This window comes from Aaosphaeria arxii (genome assembly GCF_010015735.1).
Source record: "Aaosphaeria arxii CBS 175.79 unplaced genomic scaffold BU24scaffold_9, whole genome shotgun sequence".
Taxonomy (NCBI): Eukaryota; Fungi; Ascomycota; class Dothideomycetes; order Pleosporales; genus Aaosphaeria; species Aaosphaeria arxii.
In genome coordinates, this window is record NW_022983482.1 from 1,158,707 (window position 1) to 1,179,671 (window position 20,965).

At 48.4% G+C, this 20,965-nt stretch overlaps 11 protein-coding genes across 11 annotated transcripts; 6 read left to right on the forward strand and 5 right to left on the reverse strand.

Moving 5' to 3' along the window:
* Positions 1 to 26: 26 nt before the first annotated feature.
* BU24DRAFT_286054 (uncharacterized protein) lies at positions 27 to 2,159 on the reverse strand. The gene is made up of 2 exons (XM_033522770.1): positions 1,454 to 2,159; positions 27 to 1,394 (listed from the first exon to the last, which is right to left on the reverse strand). The coding sequence occupies exons 1-2, from the start codon at positions 1,808 to 1,810 to the stop codon at positions 261 to 263; spliced, it is 1,491 nt and encodes a 496-aa protein (XP_033379983.1). The 5' UTR covers positions 1,811 to 2,159; the 3' UTR covers positions 27 to 260.
* A 169-nt stretch (positions 2,160 to 2,328) lies between these two features.
* BU24DRAFT_286040 (uncharacterized protein) lies at positions 2,329 to 3,181 on the forward strand. The gene is made up of 3 exons (XM_033522769.1): positions 2,329 to 2,494; positions 2,565 to 2,699; positions 2,770 to 3,181. The coding sequence occupies exons 1-3, from the start codon at positions 2,450 to 2,452 to the stop codon at positions 2,977 to 2,979; spliced, it is 390 nt and encodes a 129-aa protein (XP_033379984.1). The 5' UTR covers positions 2,329 to 2,449; the 3' UTR covers positions 2,980 to 3,181.
* On the forward strand, positions 3,182 to 5,035 carry BU24DRAFT_286019 (uncharacterized protein). Its single transcript, XM_033522768.1, has 4 exons — positions 3,182 to 3,606; positions 3,708 to 3,806; positions 3,862 to 4,412; positions 4,469 to 5,035. Exons 1-4 carry the CDS (start codon positions 3,384 to 3,386, stop codon positions 4,853 to 4,855), a joined length of 1,260 nt encoding a protein of 419 aa, XP_033379985.1. The 5' UTR covers positions 3,182 to 3,383; the 3' UTR covers positions 4,856 to 5,035.
* On the reverse strand, positions 4,831 to 7,374 carry BU24DRAFT_286142 (uncharacterized protein). Its single transcript, XM_033522771.1, has 4 exons — positions 7,236 to 7,374; positions 7,042 to 7,185; positions 6,734 to 6,942; positions 4,831 to 6,682 (listed from the first exon to the last, which is right to left on the reverse strand). The coding sequence occupies exons 1-4, from the start codon at positions 7,279 to 7,281 to the stop codon at positions 5,216 to 5,218; spliced, it is 1,866 nt and encodes a 621-aa protein (XP_033379986.1). The 5' UTR covers positions 7,282 to 7,374; the 3' UTR covers positions 4,831 to 5,215.
* Positions 7,375 to 8,071: 697 nt separating this feature from the next.
* Positions 8,072 to 10,411, forward strand: BU24DRAFT_436032 (Gpi1-domain-containing protein; the record flags this gene model as incomplete). The annotated part of the gene is made up of 5 exons (XM_033530134.1): positions 8,072 to 8,206; positions 8,255 to 9,386; positions 9,433 to 9,894; positions 9,952 to 10,046; positions 10,100 to 10,411. The coding sequence occupies 5 exons, from the start codon at positions 8,072 to 8,074 to the stop codon at positions 10,409 to 10,411; spliced, it is 2,136 nt and encodes a 711-aa protein (XP_033379987.1).
* A 329-nt stretch (positions 10,412 to 10,740) lies between these two features.
* Positions 10,741 to 11,744, forward strand: BU24DRAFT_413282 (ARM repeat-containing protein; the record flags this gene model as incomplete). The annotated part of the gene is made up of 3 exons (XM_033526151.1): positions 10,741 to 10,910; positions 11,127 to 11,650; positions 11,701 to 11,744. 3 exons carry the CDS (start codon positions 10,741 to 10,743, stop codon positions 11,742 to 11,744), a joined length of 738 nt encoding a protein of 245 aa, XP_033379988.1.
* A 219-nt stretch (positions 11,745 to 11,963) lies between these two features.
* BU24DRAFT_486449 (soluble quino protein glucose dehydrogenase) lies at positions 11,964 to 13,564 on the reverse strand. Its single transcript, XM_033533416.1, has 4 exons — positions 13,212 to 13,564; positions 12,751 to 13,134; positions 12,342 to 12,697; positions 11,964 to 12,285 (listed from the first exon to the last, which is right to left on the reverse strand). Exons 1-4 carry the CDS (start codon positions 13,500 to 13,502, stop codon positions 12,042 to 12,044), a joined length of 1,275 nt encoding a protein of 424 aa, XP_033379989.1. The 5' UTR covers positions 13,503 to 13,564; the 3' UTR covers positions 11,964 to 12,041.
* An 877-nt stretch (positions 13,565 to 14,441) lies between these two features.
* On the reverse strand, positions 14,442 to 16,205 carry BU24DRAFT_286310 (uncharacterized protein). Its single transcript, XM_033522773.1, has 9 exons — positions 15,978 to 16,205; positions 15,875 to 15,928; positions 15,708 to 15,821; positions 15,600 to 15,658; positions 15,470 to 15,542; positions 15,382 to 15,418; positions 15,238 to 15,331; positions 15,151 to 15,187; positions 14,442 to 15,102 (listed from the first exon to the last, which is right to left on the reverse strand). Exons 1-9 carry the CDS (start codon positions 16,075 to 16,077, stop codon positions 14,483 to 14,485), a joined length of 1,188 nt encoding a protein of 395 aa, XP_033379990.1. The 5' UTR covers positions 16,078 to 16,205; the 3' UTR covers positions 14,442 to 14,482.
* Positions 16,206 to 18,446: 2,241 nt separating this feature from the next.
* BU24DRAFT_286306 (uncharacterized protein) lies at positions 18,447 to 19,505 on the reverse strand. The gene has a single exon (XM_033522772.1). The coding sequence runs from the start codon at positions 19,378 to 19,380 to the stop codon at positions 18,619 to 18,621; it is 762 nt and encodes a 253-aa protein (XP_033379991.1). The 5' UTR covers positions 19,381 to 19,505; the 3' UTR covers positions 18,447 to 18,618.
* A 68-nt stretch (positions 19,506 to 19,573) lies between these two features.
* Positions 19,574 to 20,099, forward strand: BU24DRAFT_466340 (ACN9-domain-containing protein; the record flags this gene model as incomplete). Its single annotated transcript, XM_033532355.1, has 3 exons — positions 19,574 to 19,792; positions 19,847 to 19,946; positions 20,011 to 20,099. The coding sequence occupies 3 exons, from the start codon at positions 19,574 to 19,576 to the stop codon at positions 20,097 to 20,099; spliced, it is 408 nt and encodes a 135-aa protein (XP_033379992.1).
* A 29-nt stretch (positions 20,100 to 20,128) lies between these two features.
* BU24DRAFT_426736 (uncharacterized protein) lies at positions 20,129 to 20,941 on the forward strand. Its single transcript, XM_033529040.1, has 2 exons — positions 20,129 to 20,185; positions 20,274 to 20,941. Exon 2 carries the CDS (start codon positions 20,371 to 20,373, stop codon positions 20,761 to 20,763), a length of 393 nt encoding a protein of 130 aa, XP_033379993.1. The 5' UTR covers positions 20,129 to 20,185; positions 20,274 to 20,370; the 3' UTR covers positions 20,764 to 20,941.
* Positions 20,942 to 20,965: the final 24 nt, after the last annotated feature.

Below are 20,965 nucleotides of genomic sequence, written 5' to 3' on the forward strand. Positions count from 1 at the left end.
TGAATGGCGTGCTTACAACACCATAGAAATGCCGAACTATCAACAAGTTAACAACCTCCCAAAGTGTCTTTTAATGTAATCAGAGATTCGTAAACTCGCAGTTGGTGGCGTATGTACTAGGTATGTATTGCCTACCCGATTATGCTTTTCCAATCCGATATTAAAATAAAGAACTAAGGGTATCCAAGAAATATTATCATGCATGCTCCGTACCGCAAGAAAAGAAAGATCCTTTTAACAAATGCAGTCCCTTGTACATGCTACCCGCCTTCTTCAACCCTCGACGAATCCGACCTCGGCGGCGATGGCGGATCACTACGGTAATGAGGTAGCTCTAGCAACCCCTTCTTTAACTCTGGAAGGCCTTCATCGGCCTCTGTATCGCGCCTTCGTTTTCTTGTAGGCGAAGTAAAAGTACTCTTAAGCTCCTCGGATCCATCAAACGTCGGTAGTTTGATCTCATCAATGCCCCGGTCTGCTCGTGCTGCCGCCCTTTTGTCTGCTCTTCTTTTATGGACAACCTTCTTCCACTGCGTGATGGCATAGAGAGCTAAGGCGGCGCGACCGAATGGTGTTGCACGAGCGGGCTTCATGCCGAGATAATCCATTCGACGAAGACCAACGAACGATTTGTTACCGAATGCCTTTGACAGGTTTCTTGCCAGGAATTCGATCTGTTCACGATTCAAATATTCATCACGAAGGGCGAAGCGTAATGTAAGATAACCTTGAGGAGGATGTGGGAGCGCTGGTTGACATGCTCTCTCTTTCCTAGACTTCAACGGGGCAAGACTAATGTGTCGTTCATCCCGCTTTCGTCGACAGATGAGTAACGAAGGGGTATCGCGACGTCGTTCGTCAAATACGATGCGCTGGTTGAGATGGAAAGTTGTAAACGATCGGCCTGGATATTCCTTTACAAGCGCTTTGAGTGCATCAATGAGTGCTCTCGTGAATGAATACTCTCCTGGTGACGCTGTGGTCTGGTCGAAACCACAGGCACTCAGGAGTTCAAATATACGCGTATCCTCTCTGGACGACTTGACATGGTTGCTCGAATAGCACGTATCCAGGATAGTGAGTATGTCCCCCTCAACATCTTCTGACGCAAGGATATCCTCCACCTTGTTCCAGTTCGCCCTTGCTTCGTTGTTGAATCCTCTTAAATGTGCAGGATTGATACTGGCGCATAGCTCGAGGTATTTCTCATGCTCTCTATATCTGCCATGTCCCGTGTAGTATACAATCATCAAGTTATTTGGACCATCGTGTTTCTCGATAAACGTGCTGATGAATCGGCTGATCTGGTGCTGCGGCTTTTTGGAAACGTTAAGTTCGACGGTCTCAGTATCGTAATTGAAGACCTCACGAAAAACGCGATCAAGTTCCTCGGCCTAGTTCGTACATCATTGATTAGCGCCGGTTGGTGTGGGTACCATGCGAAATAACTCACCTCATCTCTTGTCTTGAGCTCATCCAGCTCATCATCCCACTTGATGATCAAGACAGCGGCCTCTTGATATCCATCTGGGAGATTCATGTTCCTCGCAATGGCATCATCCCACCAAGATTGCATCTCGGCGGCACGTTCCTGGATTGCATGCTCCTCCTCACCATTCGGCCGGCCATGGTCGAGTAGTTGTTGACTGCCCCAATCTTGAGACTCTATTGGCGGGTCTATTGATGTAGATTCGATACGGATATCCGCACGAGCGTGGAACACTGTATTTGATAGCGGATTCGCAGCTATGGGTGAGATCTCGGACTCCATGGTATCCAGCAGCTGCGCGTGGTTCGGCCAAAGAGCCATTGTTTAAGGTGGTCGTAAGGCTTTAAGGTTCGAGGGTCGTTCGAAGGAAACAGCCATAACGACGTCCACCGTTCGCTCTGGCCCCCAATAATCCTCTGTGACAGATGTGAGAGTAAGCCTGTGGCACATGCGGTTGGTGGAAGGTCGGAGATACGTCGTGATTGGGCGCTAGGTCCAATCTGATACTCTGGGTGGGGGCCAAAAGACAATTGCAATCCGCATGTGTACATACATGATTTATCGTCTTGACAGTAACAGTAACACTCTGCGGTAAACTTGCATCGTTTGGGGCATCTGTGATGCTAGAAATAGATACCGTGTGATTAGCGAACAGAATGTGTGCTTGGAACTCTGTCATTGCGGCGTAGAATAGCACATCGTGTTGTAGACACAACATGCGTGACTAACCTCGACTGCGGCTGTGTAGGAGGTCCCCGTTACTCAGGTGTTGAGGCTGTCATAGTGCAGCAAAACAGGCAGCATTTGATGGGGCGGAATCCAGAGGCCTGTAGCAGTTCATCCATTCTATATCTACTTCCTCCAGCCGTGCCTTTTTCCAAAGACGTCCTTCACACGCAAGGCTAACAAATTACAAGCTACTTTTCCAGCCCTATCATTTCAATCGTCCACACGAACGTAATGATGGCGACTGAGTTGCAATCTCAGCTTGACCAGGGTCAACCTGTGAGTCGTGTCTCTCATTCTACACAGTAATCGCCACAAGACTTACGAACCATCTTTCGTACAGTTCCAGGAACGGAAAGAGGCAAGCCCGAGTCCTTCGCCTTCGGAAGAAGCGATCCCAACGCTCCAGTCCAGCGTGAATGCAGACCCATTCGCGACCCCAACACACAAGTCCAGTGTGGGTGTAGACCCATTTGCGACAGAGGTAAGTTACTCCAGATTTTAAGACAAAATTTCGTTATCCGAAAATTGCGCATACTAACAAGTCATTGAAGTCTTCTGCTCGATTTCAGAAGGGCGATAAAGTGCACATGTCTCAAATCGTCAAAGGTGACCGTGTCAAGGGCACGTATACAATCCACAAGGCCCGATTACACGCCTCGAAGGCATATTGCGAGTACCAACTGCTTGATGCACAAAAGCAGTTATACAACAAGGGGGAATGGGTCCGAGAGAAAGTTCTCAAAGTTGACCAAAAGCGTTAATAGTCGGAAAACGATGGGCCACCGGTGAACGAAGGACTGATGATGAGGGTGGCTCAGGAGACGGGAACGGAGCGAGGCGCGTGGCTGTGCCCCATGAAGATGTGAATCTGTGGCACGAGGCGTGGCTAGAGCATGAGGATTGAATCATTTCATTGGATGGCGTTCGGGGTTTCTCATCCTCCTCATATATTTCGCATAATATTCGTTCATTCTAGACAGCCGCCTCACTCGCTCGCTACCATCCCCAGCCGGCGGCTCTTCCATCAAAGATTTGGGCTTTAACCCCCGATGCACCATCAATTTTGTGTCTTTTGTTCGTCGCCATTTTGTTTGTTGATTTTGTAACATTGTGCTTTGCTGTATTTGCTCGCTCGCTCGACCGTAGGCGTTTGGACCAGTGGACAATGACTCCCCTTCGATCAATGACTGGGGACACTTTTGTCACTGAGAAGGAAATGAATCCTTCTCAAACTCCAGCATCTCCTACAAATACTGACAGCTCTGGAAATACTCTACAAGGAGACGCCATAATTGAAATGGGAAACGAAGACGATGGTAATTCAACAGTGCGAACGTCCTCCTCGAGGTCGAGACGGTCATCGTCGCTTCAGCACGACACTCAGCCTCGTAAGTTCCCTGCCCCCTCATTTCGGCCCCCACAGCGCATCTTGGAATACCACATCCAAAGATTCCAAACCACAAGTATCATACTGACTATACTATTATAGCTACGGAAAAGAACCGACTTACTGTCCTACATCGGATAACGAAGCCCTTCAGGCCAACCCCAGATCCTCTTGACATAACCGAGACAAACACCCGAAAACGTGAGACCAACATATTGATATGACTCCCAATTTCCACATACTGACATCAATAAAGTTGAAGAAACCCCCAATGGATTTCCACGTTTGGCTGCGTTCCAATCGTCTGAGGCAAATTTCGCTTTGTACAGGTCATTCTCTTATCTTCATTCGCGCTTGCTGCTCGATCTCCAGGACGAGATCACTAGCCTTGAAAAGGAACTCGACGATATCGATTGGGATGACTTCGATGAAGATCGAGACCGCCTGCGCAGTCGAGAAATCGATGTCGCACAGGCTGCTAATGAACCCAACAAACGCACCCGGCGTGTGATCTTACGAGAGATTAGAGAAAGACTAATGGAGTATGATGAGGTGCTTATCAAAGCGAGAACGCTCGAGAGCTTCCAGAAGCCGAGTGATCGTAATTACCGAAGTGTCAGGCGGTACCATCATAACGAAAAGCCCCTCATGGATGCTGAGATGGATGCAATCAGGAGCAAGGAAGACACCGTCTCGCTGGGAAGTGGCCGCGAGTGGGCGTCATTTGACGGTGGAGTGGAAACAATGATCGGCCAATTCGATGGTTTCCTAAAGAGATTATTTCGATTGAAGACTCCTCCTTTACAGGTAAGCAATGATGCTTCCAGCGCTCCTTGTTAAAGCATACTAATGGATTTGGTTAGAATTTGCTTCGAACGCCAGAACTGCGCGCCAAAACATCGAGTCCACATGTTTCCTACTACTCTAGCTCCCGTATCGACAAACTCACTAATGTGTTCATAACTTTCGTAATCTTCTTCCTTCTTGTGGCCCCGGTGGTAATCATGTACCACTTGACCTCGACAAATCTTTACACAGGATCGGATCCTGAACAGCAGCAGAATGTCGCAGAACTGTACCAGCGCAGCACTTTCAGGGCTGTTGGTGTACTGATAGTCTTCACGCTGGTGTTTTCAGCTGCGATGAGTCTATTGACGAGAGCGCTGCGACATGAGCTCTTTGCTGCGAGTGCGGCCTACTGTGCGATTCTAGTTGTATTCATTGGGAACTTTACTGGGCCAGGTAATTAGTTGTATATCGGATTCACGAATAATGACTGACGATTTAAATCGAATGCCTGTTCATCTGGTGATATGTCATGAACGCTTTCGCATTTGTGATCGTTCAACAAAAATATCTTTCGTTTCTATCAATTGCCAATCAATAAGTCGATGCTCGTTTGGCTGGAGACTACATAGCATGTACATAATTTAAACGGCGAATAAAAGCCTGCCACAAATTTCCTTTCCGCTAGTAAGCCATGCTGTTTTGCACTCTTACCAATTTCCAAAAAAAAAAACCATAATCATTCCACCGTTAACTCCTGATTGAACTGAGTCTTCAATTTCGCAGATTTCCTTCCCTCGCAATATTCGTTTGCGGGTGCGATCTTATAACGCTGCCACCGGAACGATCCATTCGCATTTAGGAGGCGTCATCGGTGCTTCCTCATCATCATTGAAACTTCCCATTTGAGTGACCCGCTTGTAAATCTCCTCTAGCTGTTGCCCATATGCACCAGCATATTCCTCTGCCCTACCCTCTTTGTATCTATCTTTGGCATCTATTGGGCCGGATGGTGCAGGAGCAGTCTGTGCATTAAGGCCCAATGGTGATGGACTTGCTGTAGACGAGTCTTGTGGTTTTGCGAAAAGTCCGCTCGCAGCTGGTGTAGCGGTTGTTGGGTTTGACGTGCTGAACGGGTTCGGCTTCGCCTGTTGCTGGCCGAACGGCGAGGCGGCTGCAGGAGTTGGTTGATTTTGTTGCCCAAAAGGTGATGGATTTGCTGGCTGGGTCTGTTGCGACTGCTGGCTAAAAGGAGATGCACCCGTAGTTTGTTGTCCGAAAGGAGATGGTTTTCCAAATGCACCTGTAGTAGGTTGTGAAGGCTGTCCAAATGCGCTGACACCAGGTTGTGAAGGCTTTCCAAACGCACCGGTAGGTTGTGAGGGTTGTCCAAATGCGTTAGCTCCAGGCTGGGACGGTTGTCCGAAGGCACTTGCGCCAGGTTGAGAGGGTTTGCCAAAAGCACTCGTGCCAGCTTGAGATGGCTGGCCAAAAGCGCTGGTTCCTGGTTGGGATGGCTTCCCAAATGCACTTCCACCTGACTGAGATGGCTGGCCAAATGCATTCGTTCCAGGTTGCGAGGGTTGACCAAAGGCATTTGGGCCTGTCTGTGCCGCCTGGCCGAATGGGCTTGCTCCAGGCTGTGACGGTTGTCCGAAGGCACTTGCGCCAGGTTGCGAGGGTTTGCCAAAAGCACTTGCGCCAGGTTGCGAAGGTTGCCCGAACGGCGACGGTTTTCCGAAGGCAGAGTTCTGGCCCAGAGTGTTTGATTGTCCAAAGGCAGAGGTAGACCCAGGGGCTGTGGATTGTCCAAAGGCAGGCTTTTGGCCCAAGGCGCTGGGTTGGCCAAATGGAGATGCGCCTCCAATTGCTGAAGGGTTGCCGAAGGCCGATCCAGATGTTCCAAGCGATGATGCTTGCCCAAAGGCTGAACCTGAGCCCATGGTTGACGGCTGCCCGAAGGCACTCGTCGTTCCTCCAAGGGCAGTGGGTTTTCCGAATGCACCACTACCGGCGCCTAAAGTGCTGGCCTGTCCAAATCCGCTCAGCTTTGGCTGTGCAAATCCCGAGTTCGACGGCTGCCCAAACGTCGATGAGGGTTGTGATGCACCTCCAAAAGCAGAAGCGCTGGGCTTTTGATCACCAACAGGGACTTTACCCTGTGCAATATCGATTCTATTTGGATGGACATCCTCGCCATCTTCGATGTATTTGATAGCTCCGTCAAGATCTTTGAGAACACTTTCTACTTGCTTCTGCATCTGACCATGCAGATTTGTCTCCTCTTGTTGCTAGTGTGTGTTAGGCATGTTAGGGGTCACGAATAACGGCGAAGTACTTACAGCTCCATTTTCATTCCCCGAAGCTCGAAGAGAATAGTAACGATGTCTCAACTCTTCTGGGCTCAGCTCTACAGGTCCTTCGATCAATTGGCGTGGAGCTTCTCGACCTGGACCGAAGCAGGACAGTGGGTAAATCGGACGTTGGCTAGAAAGATCTGCCTGTATATCATCCTTGGTTAGGCCGAATTTAGGACTGTTGTTATTTCGTCCTAGACACTGTTAGTTGAAGCGGAAGAGGTACAATATCTAATGCAGAAAACCCCAAGGTATATTGAAGGTAGGGAGAGGTTAGGACATACCAAACCCACCACCCGATTGCTGGCCAGGTCGATAACGATCGCCGCTGCCGCCGCCTCCGCCATTGGCAAAAGCACCGAATCGATTCGTATTTGAACCTCCAAATGGGCCACTACTAGAGTTTTGGGCTCCTGGATGTTCGTTGCGGCAATCCTCTGTATGTAATGTTAGCTAGAACACGTGAGCTCGTGACAGGGATACTCACTTCCGAACCTGCAGTTACCGCGCTGGAAGTACGCGCAGATTGCCATAATGGCTGCTTAACAGCGATATTTCAGAAAGATTTGAGTGCTATAAAAGAAATGTTTTCCTCATTGCTAATCGTGAATGGATTATCGTTGCACCTTTGATGATGAAGACGTGGAGGAGCTGCGGAGGGCAACAAAAGTGAGGTTCACCTCCGAAAACGCTAGTCCAAACTCGGAACACTAGCGTGTGTTGATTCTAATTGAATTCGACGACATACGCAACATATCATGCCGCTTCAGCAGATTTGATACAGCATGCCAGGCTGTCAACAGTGCGGATCCCTCCTTATACCTCAAAAGCAGTCTCCTCAACTCCGACGTTCCTTCGGCGAAGGCCACTAAGTTCCCAGGGGACATCACAATCCTGTTCAGTCTGAAGCTCCACCTACTACTCGAATCCAGCTTGGTATGACGACGTTCAGCACATTATCATAATTTAATGCACGCCTTCTCAATTGTTACGCTTGGAATCTTTGTCGCGGGATACTCAACCGCTCGCTGGGACCTTGTCACTCGACTTTACGAGTTAGCCATCTTTGCTTGGGATCACGGCGTTGTGGTGTGTAGAACATTGTGCCAACTGCCCCTCAGGACAGCTTTCTAACTTTAATCAGACGCGGGCAACCAAAGGCTTCGCAGTCTTGTCAATATTTTTCTTCCTCTTGTTCCTACCCATACAATACCTCGCTACACAGGAGACGTACCTCCATCCACGAACCGCCGGCGGTGGCATATCTGCCCGGGAACAACTTAAACGTCGAGGCTCGTTCTAGAGGAATCACAGTATGATGACATGGTTGCGCACAATGGGTTGATGCGCATATTCTGGCCTTCGGATGCGCCAACTAGTCTTTTGCCGGGTGTGCTCGTAGGATGGCGAAACTCTGATTTGGATGTGTTCGTGGTCTCCATCCTGCAAGAAGTCGAGGTACGCAATACCATTCCTTATGAATCAGTTCAGGCTAATCATAAACAGCTCCGTCATGTTGAGAACGCCCTTGCGGTGGGTACTCTTCTCCGCCACAAGCCTCACGACATCCACGAGCTCTTCAAGCAATGCGGGCATTCCTCTTTGCGAGTCTTAGGATCTGTCAATCCGAGGGTACCACCCGATAGCTTCAATCCCCAGCTTCTTTCCGCGTATACAGATAATATCACCCACGTTCCGCGGTTCTTTTGCCCCTCTGAGTCAGGATTGACTATGCAAGTCATCATATACGATCGACCTCATCCTACGCGCATGCAATACTTGTCGCTTAGCCCTATCTCCCTGGCATTGGGGGACAAGGAAAACATCAAGTGGAATCCTGGATTTGGGACGGATCAAGAGGAGAAGGTCAAGACTCGGCTTCAGAAAGAGAAATTGGTAGAGAAACTAAAGTTACATACCGTTGTATCACACATGCCGACACAGAAGGAGCTCAGCTTGTCAAGGATTATCGATCAAATCAATTGTTCATTCGAGCTCAATTCAGTACTGCAGAAGAATATCGGGCTAATTGGAAGACGACTCAAGCGAGCATTGAGTGTAAGCGAGCGGGTGGTCGAGTCAGCGAACGACCTCTGGGATTACATTTACATCGCGTTGTGCTACATATGGTGGCTCTGGATCTATCCAATCATTGCGAAACTATTCATACTCGGACTTATGGCGCACCGGTTCGTTGCTGAAATAATACTGCATGTCCTCCACTGGAGAACGGGCTCGCCCGAGTCAACGGCGTTGAAGGATATCTCAGCGACAGCTCAGCAGATCGATATCCGCCTACAACAATTTTGCTATTGGCCAATACAGTATATGACTTTGCGAAAGAGAAAGGGCAATTGGGAGAGTATCACAAGCAGTCACCCAGAGTACATCAGGTTCTACAATAGTCTCTGGCTAGTTGCCAACGACGTAATAATCGGAATTGCCTTGGGTTCTTATATCATCGAGAACTCGGCCTTCGTAGCATCTCAGGTCGATACAATATTCAGCACTTGGTCTATTGATGGTCTACGGCGTATGATATCATGGCTTATGGGGTGGCCCGGTGGATTGAAGCTGAATACAGAACTTGCTGAATTTCTTGGTGACCTTTTCCTCTGGGTCATCGATCACTGGGCTGGTAAGTCTTTTTACTTAAACTGCTTGACGTCAACTAATCAAGGTAGGCTACATATCCTTCCTTCGTCCATTTCTTCCCAGTATCATCCACTTGATTGGCTTCTCCTCTTTCGCTGGTGCTACAATGCCCATATCGCTTTTCTCGGATCTTCTGTCCTTGTTGACTCTGCACATATACTCGTTCTACATAGCCTCGGCTCGGATTTTCCACTGGCAACTCACAATCATCATTTCCCTCTTTCACCTTTTCCGCGGGAAGAAAAGAAATGTTCTTCGGAACCGCATCGATTCATGTGATTACGACCTGGATCAGCTGCTCCTCGGTACGATACTGTTCACGGTACTCTTCTTTCTAATGCCGACGGTCTTCGTCTTCTACTTGACATTTGCGGGTGCCCGAGTAGCTGTCATTGGGCTAAAGGCATCTTTGGAGATTGGGTTGGCGTGTTTGAACCACTTCCCTCTATTCGCCGCTATGTTGAGGGTAAAGGACTCCAGGCGGTTGCCAGGTATGTTTGATCGACCATGATACACTTTCCACCTCAACTGCTTACGTCGTCTTCTAGGTGGTATTTGTTTCCAGCTTCAAGATACAAATAAGATCTCCTTCTTGGCCCAAGACACTTCACAGTGTGCTCCAACTTCGTATGTTAAACTAAAGGTATGTTCTAAAATATCATCTTCTGTATGTCTCGCATATTCTTACTTCATTAGTCGATACCGCTTTCACTACGCGCAATGTTCCATTCGTATTTTGAGCTGGGCGATCGAATCCGCAAGCACTATCTGTCACCCAGCGTACTTCTCTGCCTTGGCTCTGGGCAATTTGTTCCTCCAATCCATCGTCGTGACCTGTACAGTTTACAATACAGCATGCTACCGGCAGAGAGAATTGGAATTTCAGAGCTTTGGAAGCGCTTGAACGAGACTGAACCACAGAATACAGCTCCTTGGATGAATGGATACCCTACGCTGCCCTCGAGAAGGGGGATTCCCGGCGGTATGGCTGAATCCAGGAGTAGATAGCATCAATCTCTCTATCGATTGCTAAAAATAAGCATGAGTAGCATTTTGTGGTGATGTTTTATGAAATTGTGAACATTATAATATGTGAAAGGTGTAGAAGCGCCGGGCGGCTGAATTAAACCTGTGTAACAAGTTACCCTTTCCTTCGTGCTCAGATGGTCAAAGATTCATGAATGCGGAGAAAACTGATTAGTGTAATTACCAGCCACAAGGTGGAGCAGACTATTTTTGTGGCTGATGCACGCCAAGCCGCACACCAAATTCCTCGAAACTTCATCCCACCAAACTCCTCGTCGCGAACATCCCCACCACCCCAGTTCAAGCTCACCATGTCGCGACCCTTCGACTATGCCGCCGACAGGCCGGAGCATATTGACCAAATTCTCAATGGTCTTGACCGATACAACCCCGAGACGACGGCCGTCTTCCAGGACTACGTAATGCAGCAGTGTGAAAACCAAACATACGACTGTTACTCGAATCTGGCGCTCTTGAAGCTGTACGTGGAGTATAAGTACCTTTCTTTTCCGAGCCGTTACCATTTTCGAATGATGAACAACGTAAAATCGTTTCCTATTAACCGAGGGCACCGGAGCTTGAATCACTCCGCCCATTGAAGCCTTATTATTAGCTCTAGCTGATCTATCATCTTTCTCATTGGATTTGACGCTTGAAAGTCTTTTTGGCTACGCTGCTGACGCTGTCGATGCAACAGATACCAGTTCAATCCTCACCTCACCCGCGATGAGACCATCACCAACATTCTCGTGAAGTCGCTTACCGTATTCCCCTCGCCAGACTTCTCCCTTGGTCTTTCACTTCTCCCTCCTCATGTGCTTGCCCCGCTCTCTACATCTACACAGGCGCCCGCTGCCGGCGACGCACCATTGTCTGAGGCGGTTCAGAAGCTCAACGTCCTCAACAACCTTCTTGGTGGTGCCGACTACGCCGCCTTCTGGTCGACACTTGACTCGGACGATTTGTATGCCGATCTTGTAGCCGATGTCTCTGGTTTCGAGGAGCTCATGCGAGTACGCATTGCCGTGACTATCAGCCAGACGCTACGGGAGATCGAGAGGTCCATCCTCGAATCTTGGTTGAACCTTTCGGATAAGGAGTTTGATCATTTCGTTGGAAGCGTGTGCGGCTGGAACATCGACGGCGCAAAGATCAAGGTACCCCTGAACAAGGAGAACGAGGCCAAGGGTACCATTGTCACAGAGAATGTCAAGTTTGACCGTAAGATTCACCGCAATCAACTGCAATTCATTTTGCTAACAACATCAAAGAGTTCGCAAGGGTTATTAAGAGGGCCTACGAACAACCTGCATGATCATATCATGAACGGGCTTTTGTTAGTAATGCATCCGTTGGTTCGGTCCAGCACATTAATGCTGAAGGCGTTGGGAGAGGCTTTGGGGGCATTAACGTATCGGCATGCACAGTACATGCATAAAAGGATCATGATAGAATGACCACAGGCCTACAGGCCTCAAAATACCCATTTTCACCCCATATGGCCAAACTTATATATGCCAATTTTCATTCGAAAAGATGTGAGGAGCTTTCTACTACAGTAAATCATCTTCGCACGTACATATATGTACTCAAAATACATGAAGCAACGGATCTACTCGAAACCACCTGCAATGACCCAAATCTCATTCGTGGTATCACTGGTCATGAACAGCTGGCCCTTTGGCCCAAATGCTACGTTCGTAGGCCTGAAACAGCGATTGGGGCATTGGGCATTGTTCGCATTATACATGATGTTGGTTGCCGCCGTCGTGGAAGTGGACGGCTCAATTGGCTGGCCAGTTCCGGCATTGAATTCCACGCGGGAGATGCGGTAGCCATCTGGCGGTGATTTGTTCCTAACAAATTGAATCAGTACGATCTCGCAAAACAATGTGACATGTTAAACACTGACCAAGATCCATGGAATGGAATATATGCGGCGGTTCCGTTTGAATGGAACTTGATATCCAACGGGGCAGTGTGCGCGGGGAAGCACAGCTTGGGCGCCTGTCGAGTTCGACAGGTCGCATCGCCACTGTTGACACCGTGGGCGAAGGGTGTGCCGACCTGGAGGTTCAACTGTGCTGCGTTGGGAATCACAGATGTATCCCAGACAGCGTGGCATTCCGGATAGCCATGGTGGGCACCACGTTCGGGAGAAGCTGCATCGTTGATTCGACCGTGATAATTCATCTCCTCACAGGGATTCGTATGGTGGATATCCCGACCATCTCGTTGCATATCGTCCACTCCATTGTCGACTGACCACTACGAGTAAAGCTTAGTATCTTCTGTTGCCCATGTGAAGAGAAGAGACCTACGATGCCACCATCAGGATGCTCTCCAAAGCCAACAGTGTTCCTCAAGCCCCAAGCGAGTGTTTGCCCTTTGTCATAATCAACCGGTGCGTTCTGAATTTCACTGATCTTGAAGATCTTGATCATGCTTCTCGCAGTGCTCTCCTGGGCCGCTGCAGTGTCGATGTTATCTTGAGAACCTCTTTGAACCAAGAGAACGTCCGGGTTGGCCTTCGGAACAAGTAATGTCCTCGAAAGATGGAACCCTCCATTGCGCATGTTTTGAATGACGGTCTTCTTATTGGATACAGTACCGGTTGCCCCATCGTAGGTCCACGACCAGACGGTCGTAAGGGAGGATACGAAAAGAGTCTTTCCATCGGGAGTGAGAGCAATTCCGTGATTGATCTTAGTATCTTAGTATAACATCACTAAAACCATACATCAACGCATGATGACCAAATATGCTCAGAGAAATGACTAACCTGTGAATCAGCGATTAATTGCTTGTTGGAAGCCACACAGACGTCTGTTCCTCCACCGTCCGTCAATTTGATATATCGAACTCCATAGCCACCTTGTTCGGTAGTCAGAATATTGCCTTCGTTGTCGAAGATGAGACCACGGGGCTGCCGAAGCCCATTCATAAGGACCTTGCCAGAGTACCCGGATGCGAAAGTCGCTGGATTCGCAGGATTGATAGTCGCACAATTCTGAGCAGAAACCTGGACAATCAAGGCCGCAATGGCCATGGTAAAATAGTGTATACCAACCATGCTGAAAAGGCCTAGCTCAATTCGTGGCAGGATATACCGAGCACGACGAAATCACTGGAAAGCTGCCCATTTAAAAACTTGACTACGACCTCTTCTCCTCCCACCCATATACCCCCGCAAGCCCTATCTCAAAAAGCGCCGAGCTTATCCAGAAGCTCGTGAAATCGAGCAGCATATCATGACAGCATCATAGCCAAGCAGAAATGTTCCCTTCTTCCAGATTGAAACCCAGGATCAAAGATCTGACCCCACAAATACCACGCTTATACTCCCACAAATTTCGACTCCACAACCTTCTAGAATTCATATAGCATTGAGGGGTCTTCGTCGAATTGAACTTATACGTCGGGCAAGGGTCCGGAAGAATTGCGAGTGGTGGACGAACGATAGATTAGAGCGGCGAAGGGAAAGAACGACGACCGGGAACAGCCAAGAGGGAAAACTGGTAACTGGATGTGCGTAATGTGTTTATAGAAGCTTAGCATGGCGTAGGCGAATGACGGTGGACGTTGGGAAAGATTGTCACGATATGCCGGGTTTGAGTTAATATAATGTGTAGATATAGTATGTACCCTGGTATATTATGTACTGTACCATCGATTAGAATTCCGATACGGAAGCTTTTGGAGGCAATGTGCACTCAACGAAGAAAATAAATTTCATTCGGCATGGCACTTATCTGCTATAGCATTTCGGAAAGTTAATATCGAACTTTCGAAAGGTTGATTGATGAATTTCTTTTAATTGAATCGATCAGTGAGCTTCTAGGATATCTATCTAAGCCAACACGAACGCCTCGTGCCACGAGGGCATCAAGCATAGTAATACACAAGTCCCATTTGCCTTCCCAGAAATCGGAGTTTGGGATGGGGCAGAATTGTAATGAAATCATAAAGTGAACATGGGCATCGATATCTCAGTATGATGTCGAGTTCTCGATTTTCCGGGCCACATGGTGATGGCCAATAACGCCTTTTCCCCTATACCATCTTTTCGACGCTGACTCTGGAAGGATCGGTTCCGCCAACTTCTTCGTTGACATCTGTTTCGCTCCTGCTCTCACCTCCGTTGCAAATCTCGACCGTGGAGCCCTCGTTCATCTCGATCTCCCGCGTCTGTTCTGTGTCCACCCTTATCGCGTGAAGCTCCAGGAAGTTCGGGTCTTCGCTCTTTCGGACCTCCGGCTGCGGATCGCTCCTGCACTCCGTCGTGATGGTACCCGAGAGAATCTTTCTCGGCTCTGTCAACCGTCTCGCTGCCCATCCTGGTAGAGATGCGGGTCTTGGTCTGGTTGGTTGACGGATACTAAATCTACTGAAATTGGGGTGTGGGTTTTCCTGGTCGCCGGCGGCATGGTTGGATCCATTTGTAGAACCCGTCCGTGAGGAGTCGCTCTGCGTGAGCCAGTGGAGGACTAGGACGCAGAATAGAATGTCGGCATTGCAGCACATGAGACATATCCAGCCTGGTTCGCCCTTCAAAACCATGAGGACCGTCAGGTTGACGACTGATGAAAGCAAAGTTGCTACAGCGCCGATAAAACTGCGCGTAGCCATCCGTCGGAGGGAATGGTTCCTATCGTGTTGGTACGAGTAGAGTTCTATGACTGTAAGCTCGAGTCGTCCACATAAAAGGAACTTCAACTTACTCCTCAATGGAACTATGAAAAGGCAGGTAAGATAGACCTAAAGATTACATTAGCGACAGATATTGTCAACGGTGTTTGTCCACTGACATTTAGGACGACATCGAATATAATCAACGGCATCATTGCTCGTTTTTCCATGCCGATGATACAAACCCCATCATCATTAATATATGAGATGCGCCTAGCAATCGTTAGAGCCTCTTCGATCCGCTGGGGAGATGGAGTTCGAACCAGACAAAGTTTAGGATAATGACGATGACATAGGGTACTTGAGCAGGTTAGTATAATCTGCTAAACGAAACCTAAGATGTTTACTCACTCAGCATTCCAAAACAATTGAAACAATACAATTTGTCCTTCAGCCGAGACAGTCGGCTGCCTCGAATGATGTACTGCAGCAGGTCAGCAATGAACTACGTTCGTCTCCTCCAAGAGATTGTCTTGCATACCGCTCTTTCAACAAGAAAGTAATATATTAACACCTTCGTGGTCATATAACAGACTAGACCTGTCCAAGTATGAGTAAAGCCAAGGGTTATTGAAGCTGGGTGTCGCACATAATAAAATTCCTCCTTCACAAATGCCTGGAGATGTATTGATGCCGACGCCCCGTGCGATGATTGAGGTTGCGATGATGAATAAAGTTGAATCAATGTAGATGACGAGGAGTACTATACAGTGTTAGTCTATGACAGTATAAGAGGAGCCCATCTGGGGTTCTCACAGATGCTCGCAAGCGGCAACTGCCTCCACTTTTTGACGTTTTGCACTCGTCGAGCTGTCACTTTTAGTTAGCCTGGTACTACTCGTATACGGGAGCAACTTACTTAGGCATACTGCGAGGACCGCAAAGGTGCTCATAGATAGTATGACGGAGAAGACATTCCCAGCTAAGGGAACCTTTGCAGGCACGAATTCCTGCGCCATATCGACTCGAACATTGGGAAGAATCGCAAAGTCTTCACCAGCGTATAGCAAGGGTTTGACTCAGATAGGAGAGATTTTTGAGCAACAAGGGTTGTGAGGGGGCGACCGGCCGGTATGATAAAATAGAGACATGTCGGAAGGGGATTTGGCGGCCACATGGAGTATTGACACCGAAAACCAATGAACAGGCGTGGACTGCAATCGCAATGCGGATTGAAACCAAGATCTCCGGCTGAGGAGGGGGCGTTCCAAATAGACTAACTGTAGCGTGAAGGCTGAAGCTTTCCATCCAGCGGAGAAGGTCCGATGACAGCGTATGGCCGCTGGACGCCACTTCCATCAGACGCAATGACAAATTTGGGCTTCGAACATCCCAATCTTGAAACCCCATCTAGCATACAGGAGGAGGATGAGGTTTTATTATTTCCTATCATTGCTTGATCACCACGATACGGTTTTAGATTTGTTACGATGGACGTGGAGGACATGGACACCAAACGGATGGACTCGATATCCACTTGAGACAAATCTGGGTGCCCAATATCGACGAGGATCTGGGGCACCAAATGCGGAGAACTGGAAAAGGCAATAGGGTTTCCCAATAGGGCAGTTGAAGCGGGATTGTGAGATCATTGAGTGCGGATTGGAACAGTCTACCCAGGGTAAGGCATCTGCATGGCGATGGAGATCTACACCTAAATCAAGACGGCGCTGGCACAGGGTCCGCTAGTATCGAGAGATTCATCTAGGTGCACGGGAAGTTCCAACGCCGTCAACGCTGAATCGTGGGAACCATTCGAACTTGCTGTCTAGACGGCATGAACACCCGCGATGTTCAACACGAACCGAGCGCCTTATGCCTCGTGCCTCGTAGTGCTCGTATCGATTTACCAAAGATACTATCTGCACTGCCATGCCTATATCGGTGGATCGGGTAATTATGTGTTGCCTTTTTCTCTCCCTCAGCGATCTCGAAGGATTGAACCACCTTCATTAAGGACTAGCATGTGTAGAATGCGTTTGAAATGGGCAGCATCCGACGGCCCGCCCGTGGGGAGCTAAGTACATATGCTTTCGGATCTTGACCGATGTTATACCTCTAGACGGGAATTGGTTACTTCTTGTGCGACCCCTTGTGTGGTCCGGCTGAGCTCCGGAACTTTGATTGCAATACTTTGTGCAGACACGGGCGACTCGAGAACGTATGCAAGGAAACAGTGTTTGAGAGATACGGTTTGGCTCAAGCCACCAGTCCATTGATTGGTACGCCTTTGAGGTTCACCAGTGCCACAACATTATTGAATCCATAATGATAATTCTTGTTGAATCGTGCCGCACGCCTAAGGAAACAACTTGCGCAAAATCACGAACCTTAATTCAGGTGGCTTTTTGATCAGATCGAGGTCGATATCGGATCGACACACGAGTACTCGTAGATTGGCCATTTACTGATGGGAACTGCCGAACTCTAATTGCAGATCTTCCTGAGCAACATGGGAAGAACGTGGCATGGCCATCTGAGGCGCATCGTGCGAATCGAGAGTGCATCTACTCGTGTCATGCCTGCGACTGTCTGCCACAACCGCATGTACTCGATCAGATCAACTAGAAATGCAGATCTATGGTGTGCGCACTGCTTGAATTAGGTCTCGAGTCTTTCCACCTACTCAAATAATAATGGGATTGAGGCAGAGTCATCTTTGCTTATTCCCGCCTGTTTTCCCAATCGGGCCCTCGAAGATCTGTCTACGATACACCATTCATTAGTGGGTTTTGCCGTTCCTCCGCCATTCGTATGTGGATGAATCTAGATTCTATACTGTGTACGTTTTGCATACACAGTACCAACCAATCCTAGATCAATGATGGTTTCGAGATAGGTGAGTTGTTTAAGGTAGAACTCCGGTTGGCGGACAACTGGAAGCCCAGCCTGCTCGGCATTTCTTGAACCAAAGCATGAACCCGTATGCGATTACGCCATCTTGCGAGTTATCTATGAACCCAGCTCTTGGGAGAGATGATTTGTTGTTATGCTGAAAGCATCAAAATGCTTTTGGGTAATAGAGTTTGCTCACACAATTTTGGGATGACGTCCCCCGCCAATGTGGTCGGTTTGTCCAACTGGTAGTGAATCTGGGCAAAACCCTATGTCCCGTTTCAGAGATGATATTCTTTGTATATTGTCTATGATTACTCATAGTGCTCAACTTCTTGTGATGCCACAGTTCCTTAACCAATTAAGGTTTTCAGACTGAAACCTTGATCCTGTATCGGATCAACACATCGAGTCGAAGAGTTGAATGTGCCTTGCCGATGATCATACCATACGACGAACTGCAACAGAGGCGAGTATCGATGCATGCTGGTCATGTGAGGTATCCGTAGACACCCCTAGATAGCCCACATCCTGCTATGGCAGCATCTCCCGTGCAACCGAAGTACGGTAGTTGACATCCAGGTACCCGGGTTGCCATTGATGAAGTAGCAATGGCGTGTCCATCTTCTTTCATATAGACGACGACTATGCAAATTGATATCCTTTCATCCACTCGTTTGCCTCCATATTCTTACGATTTGTAACTTTTCCCATCCTGCCTTCTTCCCACTTGACCCTACTGTCTCAGCAAGCCAGCCGGGACCCCAGCTTCTGATATTCTTCTTGACGTCCTCTGGCTTGTTTTGTGCGCAGAGCAGGACGTAAGCGATACCATTGGGGCTTAGAATCTCCGGTATCTGTGCAAGCATTCGATTTGTCACTACCATTCCATCCTCTCCGCCAGCGTATGATAATTCTAGGAGGTATGAGTCTTGTTCAAAGGTCGTAGCCTTCTTTCCAGCGGGGAGCGCGTTGTACGAATCATGGCGAGAGAAATCGGGAAGCTCGGCAGGCACATATGGAGGATTGAATATGAAAACGTCTACTGATTGATGTCTGATTGAAGAGGCTAGATCTCCATTCACGACGTCTAGGAAAACTGAGGGTTGGGCGGAGCTCGCGATAGCAGTTTGGACGGTCTGAGAAGCGGCTTGACAGGCGAACCTGTTGATGTCAGTCCCAAGGGTCAGCACATCGTGTCGACCAAAGATGTTGTCAGCATTGCCGGCGACAAATGCTAATACAACTCCAGAACCCACGCCAACCTCGAGTACTAGTGGAGGATGTGTAGTGGCATTGGAGAAACGATCCTTTAGAAATGCGACCTCTGTTGATGAAGAGATCGTGTCCAGCAATAAGAATGAATCCTCGGCTGGTTCATATACGCGATCGAAAGAGACGTGGGACGTGGAAGGGGTTGGTAGCATTGTTTCTCTGGATATTTTACGGTCGATCGTCAAGAGAAGATGCAAAGGGTGGGCCGATGTGTGGCACTAACTATTCCGGTGCATTATGTCATCACCGAGGTTAGTTAACTAGTTTACGCTTTCCTCCAACTACATTTGTTCATGTCACCAGCAATCACCTTGTACTTGAAGTGATATTTTATTCGTTGCAATCATGAGAGTCCACAGCAGGCTTTTGGCCATGGCCACGGACGCTGGGGCAGCGAAACCCTTCAGACCCGCTCCAATGGCACTGCTACCACCAATTCCCCTGTATCGACGTCTGCTGCGTGCTCATCGAAAGAGACTACCAGTAGAAGAACGACTGCTTGGGGATTTGTATGTTAAAGCAGAATTCAGAGCCCACAAGGATATCGATAATCCAGTTCAAATTGTATGTTGAGCGAGGTCCGCTAGTAGAGGTTACACGATTAATATAGCTGAATAGATCGGATTTCTAACGGAATGGCAATTGTATGCCCAACAAATTGAAGGCGATACTTGGAAGGGTGAAAAGATGGACAAGCAAAAGATTGACAAAATGAGTGGTAAGTGAATTGCCGCGATTTTATCGTTTAATGTTTCCCATACCGGCACTGACTATGGTAATAGATCAGCAAATCGGGCAGTTGTACGAATTGATGCAGGCTATTCGAGAGCGAGAGTTAGAGGAAAACGACCCTGAACACGAGTCTAAATGATAATTCACCTGGATGTGAAGATACCGGCTTCCAGTGTACGCCCCATTCACCGCGTTTGTTGAATGTGCAACAATGCCAGCGAACATGTAAATCAACCTTCAGCATTCAAACGATACCCTTTATACATTTCGATTATTTTACTTTGATTATGGACTCTCCCAACCTTGTTTCCAGCAAGCTCGTATATTGCCGAATTTCACCATCAAGGCCATCGGGTCTACTCTAGTGGGCACAAGCCAATCGATTCGATTGAAACCCTCTCGCGCCCAAGATGTGCCTCTGCACGGAATACGATTCACCCACATGCATCCATTCATGGGTGTCTCTTGTTCAACCTTGCAATCTGGGCGCCAACCTGATTACCTGCCCTTACCCGCAACCCGTTTCACGAAGCATGGCGCCTTTACATTGCTGCCCCGTGTGCAACGGCTCCCCTGCAGATCCAGCTGCAACTCAGATCATCGGACGTCGAGGCGATGGAATGCTGGGCGCGGTTGTAGGCATGGTTGGGAATGGAGTGCAGATTCACCACGAGCATGGACACTGTCATGGCGACCTTGTCAGATACGATGCCTTTGGGCGACCGAGGAATCAGCGGTATAAACGAACAACCAAGACGGTTCGCGAGGACTACGGTGGTGGATGCAAATGTACGGTTATGTGACTATGGAAGAATTGCAAACCAAGAACTGGGTCACATCTTCGAGGAAGCTCTGGGCTCTTTAAGAAATTGGGATCATGCGTGGACATTGTCGAATATAACGAAACTGCGATGGGGAGAGAGAGGATCCAATCTACACATATATGTTTTCCCGTCTCTTTTGCTGTCCTCCACCCACAAGCGTGCAACACACTCCCATCGAACT

What these genes read in the sequence shown, in the direction of transcription:
- BU24DRAFT_286142 (XM_033522771.1), bottom strand. Translation starts at nt 7,281, where the DNA reads ATGGCAATCTGCGCGTACTTCCAGCGCGGTAACTGCAGGTTCGGAA. An exon ending in CGGTAACTGCAGGTTCGGAA is followed by an intron (nt 7,186 to 7,235) that starts GTGAGTATCCCT and finishes CATTACATACAG; the next exon opens with AGGATTGCCGCAACGAACAT. An exon ending in ACCTGGCCAGCAATCGGGTG is followed by an intron (nt 6,943 to 7,041) that starts GTGGGTTTGGTA and finishes AACAGTGTCTAG; the next exon opens with GACGAAATAACAACAGTCCT.
- BU24DRAFT_486449 (XM_033533416.1), bottom strand. Translation starts at nt 13,502, where the DNA reads ATGGTTGGTATACACTATTTTACCATGGCCATTGCGGCCTTGATTGTC. An exon ending in AGCATCCTGATGGTGGCATC is followed by an intron (nt 12,698 to 12,750) that starts GTAGGTCTCTTC and finishes CTTTACTCGTAG; the next exon opens with TGGTCAGTCGACAATGGAGT. An exon ending in ATTCCATTCCATGGATCTTG is followed by an intron (nt 12,286 to 12,341) that starts GTCAGTGTTTAA and finishes TCAATTTGTTAG; the next exon opens with GAACAAATCACCGCCAGATG.
- BU24DRAFT_426736 (XM_033529040.1), top strand. Translation starts at nt 20,371, where the DNA reads ATGTGCCTCTGCACGGAATACGATTCACCCACATGCATCCATTCATGG.
- BU24DRAFT_286054 (XM_033522770.1), bottom strand. Translation starts at nt 1,810, where the DNA reads ATGGCTCTTTGGCCGAACCACGCGCAGCTGCTGGATACCATGGAGTCC. An exon ending in AGCTCAAGACAAGAGATGAG is followed by an intron (nt 1,395 to 1,453) that starts GTGAGTTATTTC and finishes TGTACGAACTAG; the next exon opens with GCCGAGGAACTTGATCGCGT.
- BU24DRAFT_286310 (XM_033522773.1), bottom strand. Translation starts at nt 16,077, where the DNA reads ATGGCGCAGGAATTCGTGCCTGCAAAGGTTCCCTTAGCTGGGAATGTC. An exon ending in GTTGCCGCTTGCGAGCATCT is followed by an intron (nt 15,822 to 15,874) that starts GTGAGAACCCCA and finishes AACACTGTATAG; the next exon opens with TACTCCTCGTCATCTACATT. An exon ending in TATTCGATGTCGTCCTAAAT is followed by an intron (nt 15,188 to 15,237) that starts GTCAGTGGACAA and finishes TGTAATCTTTAG; the next exon opens with GTCTATCTTACCTGCCTTTT.
- BU24DRAFT_286019 (XM_033522768.1), top strand. Translation starts at nt 3,384, where the DNA reads ATGACTCCCCTTCGATCAATGACTGGGGACACTTTTGTCACTGAGAAG. An exon ending in TCAGCACGACACTCAGCCTC is followed by an intron (nt 3,607 to 3,707) that starts GTAAGTTCCCTG and finishes ATACTATTATAG; the next exon opens with CTACGGAAAAGAACCGACTT. An exon ending in TGAAGACTCCTCCTTTACAG is followed by an intron (nt 4,413 to 4,468) that starts GTAAGCAATGAT and finishes GGATTTGGTTAG; the next exon opens with AATTTGCTTCGAACGCCAGA.
- BU24DRAFT_286040 (XM_033522769.1), top strand. Translation starts at nt 2,450, where the DNA reads ATGATGGCGACTGAGTTGCAATCTCAGCTTGACCAGGGTCAACCT. An exon ending in AGCTTGACCAGGGTCAACCT is followed by an intron (nt 2,495 to 2,564) that starts GTGAGTCGTGTC and finishes GTACAGTTCCAG; the next exon opens with GAACGGAAAGAGGCAAGCCC. An exon ending in TAGACCCATTTGCGACAGAG is followed by an intron (nt 2,700 to 2,769) that starts GTAAGTTACTCC and finishes AAGTCATTGAAG; the next exon opens with TCTTCTGCTCGATTTCAGAA.
- BU24DRAFT_286306 (XM_033522772.1), bottom strand. Translation starts at nt 19,380, where the DNA reads ATGCTACCAACCCCTTCCACGTCCCACGTCTCTTTCGATCGCGTATAT.